This window comes from Solanum lycopersicum, chromosome 6, assembly GCF_036512215.1.
Source record: "Solanum lycopersicum chromosome 6, SLM_r2.1".
NCBI lineage: Eukaryota > Viridiplantae > Streptophyta > Magnoliopsida > Solanales > Solanaceae > Solanum > Solanum lycopersicum.
The window spans coordinates 38,596,101-38,602,993 of NC_090805.1; the positions used below are offsets into that span (position 1 = coordinate 38,596,101).

Here is a 6,893-nt window from a genome sequence, read left to right on the forward strand (position 1 = left end):
TGAAAAGAATTAGTGATAAATTTTAAATGGTTGTTTAATTTATTAAAACAAGAATAGGTGATCATTAATTGTTGTCAAAACATAACAAGTCATTTAAGTACAATTATAATGATAATGTTTATTTTAATATGTTGTGTTTAAGTGATTGTTACTAATTACTATATCCTTGGAAAATGTCATTTCAACACTTCTTTTGAACAACTTTCACCACTTATTCTTAGGTTTATCTTTCACACAAAAGTGATTTACTTAACTAATTATCCCACGTAAAGAGCGTTTGCAGACATGACCTTGAAATATTTCCAAGCTAGGTAGTGTGAAGAGTGGCAAATATATTTAATTCAGAGGCAGTTAAAATTAAAAATTTGAGAGTTCTAAATTTTAAGACGGAAAGAGAAAAAAAAAATTTAAACCCAAAACAATAGTGTGAAGCATTTCTATGGCTTTTTTTTGGGAAAATTGTATATAATAGCAAACTAATAAACTAAAATAAATGGAGTAGCTAAGGTTTGGTTTGATTGTGCTCCATAGCAAACGTTAGCCAAAGTTTGTCAGGCGCCTCTCTCCCAGAAATCTCGCTCGCCACTCTCCCTCTGCTCGCCTCTCTCGCTTTATACACAGAAGTGTATAAATTTTGTTTCTGTTTTGTATAAAGCGAGAGAAAATTGTATATACACATGCAAAAACATATATCTTCGTGTTATGCACTTAATTATACAATTTACAAACATTTTACTTCAATTCAATTGTAGATAAATGCAAATTTTATACAAATATTGCAGAGAAAAAGGACAACGAATTATATAATTGCGAATTATATAATTGTAGTGAAATACAATTTTCTCTCGCTTTATACAACAAAAGTGTATATATATATTGTGTTTCTGTTTTTGTATAAAACGAGAGAAAAACATATATCTTCTTGCTATACACTTATAATTATGCAATATACATAAATTTTAATTCGATTCAATTGTATGCAAAGCAAATTTTATAAAAATATTGCAGCGAAATAGGCAGCGAACTATACAATTGTGTATTATACAATTGTAGTGAAATAGGATAGCGAATTATACAATTGCAGCGAAATAGGCCAGCTAGTTATACAATTTAGGCCAGCGAATTATACAATTGTATATGTATAGCGAATTATACATTTTTATGTTTGCTATGGAGCGCAATTATGCAAACTTTGTTATAGCATACAAATATGAATTTTTTATTTGTTATATGTGAAAGTTGTCCATTTTTTTAAATCATTGAAATATCAACTAATTTTATCAAAAAATTCATAAGTTAATATACAAATATATTTATTTTATTTTTAATATAAATACAAAATCTACAAATTAAGTCCGCCTGTATATTTTAGATTTACTATGGTTGTTGAATCAAATAAAACCTAATTAAAATGTCTGCATAAAAGATTTAAAAAATAAAAAATATTGGGTGCTCTGTATGTAGTTGCGTTGCCATGACGCAAGTCTTACTAAGTCTGCAGTGTGCAACACATCCATGACTTGGCAATTCATTAATATTACATCTAAAAAATTGACATTTTTCTAGGATATTTTAAAAGCAAATAAGACTCAGAAATAAAATTAGATTTGTTAGTTATAGTCTGCTTAATTACAATTTAATATCTATATTTTAGGAGGAGAAGAGACCGAGAGATGTGAAAAAAATCTGAGATATCCATTTAATGGATTTATATATATATATATATATATATATATATATATATATATATATATATATATATATAATCAATAATCATATTACGAATACAATTAATTTCTAACGAAAATTATGTAATTCTAACGATATTTTTTTTAAATTATAATTATTTATAATCACACACACCTCCTTATATAACTTTTTCATATATAATATTATTTGAAAAGTCAAAAAGCTAAGTTTTATAGATGTATATTGATCGAGAAAATGTCATAAATGGTCTCTGAATTATTGTAATAGGTCTAAAATAGTCCTTTAAGTATCAAAAATATCATCAAATTTGACTATTATTTTTCACTATACACTTACCAAATTTAGTACTTTGATGACGATCCAAAATCTTATCAGGTTTAGTTCCTTAACTATACATTTACCAAATTTAGTCTTTCAACTATTTAAAATCTTTTCGTGTTTAGTCACTTGACTATTTATTTACTAGCTTTAGTCCCCTAATTATACACTTACAGATTATAGTAAAATTGTCTGAAGTACAAATTTTGGAATCAAAACAAATAAGCAAAGAACATTTATTTTTGTTCTCATTGCAAAAAATTCTTTTCATCAAATATAAATAAATCTCTTATCACATCTAATGGATTATTTTTTATTTTCATAATGAATTTAAACATATTCAAGTCATTAGTAAAAGTCATATTTTATTTTATCGATCATTGAATAAAATTAGGCATTATATTTATTTTTCTCGTAAATTTTATTTTGAATCATTGAAGTTAAAACTCTTTTCATAAGAGTAATTTGAAGAAAAAATAGTAGGGAAAAGGAAACAACTCGAAAAATGGATTAAGAATTTAAATTTATAGAGGCATGACATTACATTAATATAAATCTAAGTTATTTGTATAAAGATAAACAGAGATCAAACATGATATGTTTTTGAATATTTAAAGGACTAAAATCAGTAAATGTGTAGTTAAGAGACCGTAATATCTCAAATAGTCACTCAATTATAGACTTTTTCTTAAAAAGTCACTCGACTATAAGTGATTTCCTCAGAGAGTCCCTTAACTTTGATTTTTAACTCAAAAGTCACTCGACTATAAATTTTCTGCTTATAAAGTCACTCAACTATTATTATTTTACTTATCAAGTCGGTCACTCAACTTATTCGATTAATTTTTTAAAATTAAAATTTACATTCCTAACTAAAATTATAAAATGATGACTCACCTACTTTACTCAATTGCGTAGAAATAAAAATCTCGTGCAAGTAAATTTTAGTTTTAAAAAATTAATTGAACAAGTTGAGTTACTTTTAAATAAACCTCATGGTTGAGTGACTTTGTAAGTAAAATATCGTAATTAAGTGACTTTTGAGTAAGGAACTTATAATTGAGTGATCTTCTGTAGAAAAAAATTGTAGTTGAATGATTTTAGAATTAAAAACTAAAGTTAAATTGCTTTCGGAAAAAAATGATTATCAAAGAATAGACTTAATACGATAAATATATTTTTAAAAAAAAAACTATTTTTAACCTACTCCAATGGGTTCATACCATTTATGGTGTTTTCCCTATGCTGGCCCGCTATCAACTGCGAAATTAACTGTTAATTATGTGATGTCATGTAGATAGTACATTCCTTGTTTGAATTAGTATACTTCTTTGCCCTTTAACCCATCAAAAGACTTCCTTTTAAACAGTCTAATATTATCCAAATAATAAGTATATTTTTAGATTATACTCGAATTTTCGAGATATAATTTAATTAGAAAAAAGAAAGTTTATCTGTACAGAGTATTTATAGTAAAATTTATTATTATGTGAAGTAAAACACACGTTAATTAATTAAGATTGAGTAAAATGAACTATAAATTTAAACACATAGTTTTAACTTAACAAGTAAAGGTAAAAAAAAAGAAACAGATGGAGCCAAGCATTTACTCTGTAACAATTTTCGTCTTGACCATTTCAGCTAATTTTATTTTATAGTTGAAGAATACTAGTATTCCTTCTTCCCCTGTATATAAATAGACTTGTCTGGCTCTTACAAAACCCTCAATTCCATCTCAAAAAATTTCAAAAATATAGATCAGATTTATGCAGTAGATGATGAGCAATATCCCAAAATCTCTAACAGATTCTTCTTTTACTCTCTTCAAACTTGCCATCTCGGCTTCTGATCCTTGGCCTTTCTCTACTGTTTTCTTATAACAGCCTCTTTCTCCCTATACATATACTCTGTTTGTTTGTTTTTTCGAACACAAAAAAAAAAAAAAAAGAATGGGTCATAATCATCATTTGAATTTCCATTTTCACGTCCCTCACATCCATTTTCATCATCATCACGGAAAAAGAGAATTGAGGAACGTACCAAAAGGATGTTTGGCAATAACAGTAGGACAAGGTGAAGAGCAACAGAGGTTTGTGATCCCAGTGATATACATAAATCATCCCCTGTTTATGCAGCTGTTGAAAGAATCAGAAGATGAATATGGATTCGATCATAATGGACCTATTAATATCCCTTGTCATGTCGAAGAATTTCGACATGTTCAAGGGATAATTCATAAGGAAACTACCTCTCAACACCACCATGCTCACAACAATCCATGGTGCTTTAAAGCATGATTTGTTCTTCGTTTTTATTATCAATTATTGTGTATTATAACTACTTTTTGACTCAAATTTTTGCTTTTTTTTTTTTTTTTTGCTGTTTCTCAAGATGTTCATATACATACATAATTGTTGTGAAAGACGATGACGAAAATTGAATGATATAATAAAATAATACTGAGTTTTTGTTGTTGTTTTTTTTTTTTTTTTGCTTCTTTTCGTATTTTGCTACTTTGTTATCATCAAATTGACGTTTTAGTAGCTTAATTAGTTAATTATTTAAATTATTACTTTATTATAATTTAATTTTTCGCTAATCTCACCTTTCCTTTTATTAGTCTGATGAAATCAGGTGGTGGGTGAGCTAGAAAATATAACTTTTAATTTGACAAATATTTAATTTAATTGTATAATTAAATATTTAGACACTACTTAATGTCATCCACTTTGTTCTTTTCTTTATTGAATTCTTCCCTTCCGGCTAAGGGAAGCGCTTTCGCACTAGTATAATTATTTACGTGTGATTTATGAGTTATTAATTTTAATTATTTATTTATATTTAATTTGTACTAAAATAACGAGTTTGTGTTTAGTGTTTCGAGTTACTTTTTTTTTTTGTTCTTTGCTTTGGCATTCTATTCTCATCCAATACTTTTGGATCATCCTTTTTTTTTTTGAGATGACGGCATTGGTTGATTGAGAATTTGGAATACTAGTTTTCTTTTTAAGATAAGTATAAATGGACAACTGTTAATGTAATTTTGAAGACACGGTTTCTTAAGGAATTTGCATCAATTCTTTCTAAAGAATAATCTTGAAAGCTACATTTAACTCCTTCCACTAACCATTTTTTAAATATTTTTGGGGAGATTTAGAATTCAAGGGTCGAAAAATGCAGTAACGAAGCCAAAATTTCTTTTAAAATATGAAAAAAGTTAATATACAAAAAAAATGTTTTTAACATAAAATAATGTAACTTTCTGATGACTCCGTCCTTAGAGATGGATGACGAAGCATATTGTGAATGAATTAATAATAAACCAACTAATGATTGCTACTAAGATTTATGTAGAAGGCTAGGTAAGATCATAATATATTTTATTTATAATGGTGCTTAATGGATTCATAATGTGAATGTGAAGACTTAAATATGGGTCCATGAGAAAATATTAAGGCAAGCAATCATACTTGATAGCACATGAAAAAAAAAATATCATGATTTTAAAAATTCACTCCAAAGCTAATTTGGGGATTGGGTTGGAGTGGATTCTCAGTATCATTAATAAATGTTTTTTTTGGAAAGATAGCATTTTAATAATTCATATCATATCATGCTTAATTATGAGTTTCAACTTTTATTGTTTTTAACCTTTTTACTAATTATATTTGTTTTAATTTCATCTCAAACAACAAACTTTTAAAAAATTTATCCTCCTAGTAGATTATTGCTTTCTTTGATTGATGTAATATATCTTTTACGATATAATCTACTACATTTATTAATAAAGAACTTGATTGTTCTTCTAACCATGCGGACATATAATTTTTATTAATATCTCTGACAAACAGAAAAAGTGATAAAATTAATATATTATCCATATAAATATAAATATGATATGATAGTATAAAAATTGTTTACGATTATTTATTTATTTTTTGAAAAAGGGTCATTTTGTTTATAGTTGAATTGTGAATAGAGGTTAAAAGACAAACAAACTAAGGTTGATTAATTTCATTTTCTTTAAATTAAAATACTTTTTTACAAGTAATTTTTTAGATAGGAAATTAAAAGAAGCATTTGACCTTAGAATTATGACTTTGACACATTAGTTTTATAATTAGTTTACTTACCTTGCCAAGTCTTTCTCAATGGTGTCCATGCCACGTTTCTTTTTATTTGAATATGTAACTAATTATACTTAAATTCTACTACTACCATTAATTACTTTTAAAATTGAATTTGAATACAACAGCTTGTCATGTTTAAGTATTTTTTAAAAAAATACGATTTTATGCGGTCTCTTTATATTTTAAAATTTTTTAAACTATTTTTCAAGAAGAATATACTTCGAAGAGTATTGACTATTGAGATGTCCTTCTTATGAATGTATTAAATAAAAGGATTTGTTTTACTAGTGTAGAATTTAAAATTTTGCTTAAAATTTGAGGACTAATATATGATTTTAAATATTTAACTTAATGATCAATGAAATATGTAAAAATTATAACATATTATTGTTCAAAATGTTAATAGGACTATATATAAATAGAGTAATTTTTTCCCAACATACCTAAATTTTAATGGATAAAATTGACCCGTAAGTATTTGATAGAAATACTTTTTTCGTCTCCTATTAGTTAATACATTTATCATTTATTTATATATGTTTCTTAAAAAGTCAAATATAATTATTTTTAGCTTTCTTTATTAATTTTTGGTTTCTGCTTTTAAAATATTGAATTTTTTAGTTTCTTTCTAACAGTTTATCAAAAACTGTTTTTGCTTTCATTTAAAAGTATTTTTATTAATTTGTCAAATACTTCATTTTTCAACAAAAGTATTTTTTTTCACAAAATAAATAT

The 6,893-nt window shown here is 25.7% G+C and overlaps 1 protein-coding gene across 1 annotated transcript; it reads left to right on the plus strand.

Annotated features, from left to right (window-relative positions):
- The first annotated feature begins 3,643 nt into the window (after positions 1-3,643).
- LOC101055592 (auxin-responsive protein SAUR32) lies at positions 3,644-4,496 on the plus strand. The gene has a single exon (XM_004240931.5). It carries the CDS (start codon positions 3,978-3,980, stop codon positions 4,323-4,325), a length of 348 nt encoding a protein of 115 aa, XP_004240979.1. The 5' UTR covers positions 3,644-3,977; the 3' UTR covers positions 4,326-4,496.
- Positions 4,497-6,893: the final 2,397 nt, after the last annotated feature.

Excerpts from the sequence above, each read along its gene's own strand:
- LOC101055592 (XM_004240931.5), top strand. The coding sequence starts at position 3,978 with ATGGGTCATAATCATCATTTGAATTTCCATTTTCACGTCCCTCACATC.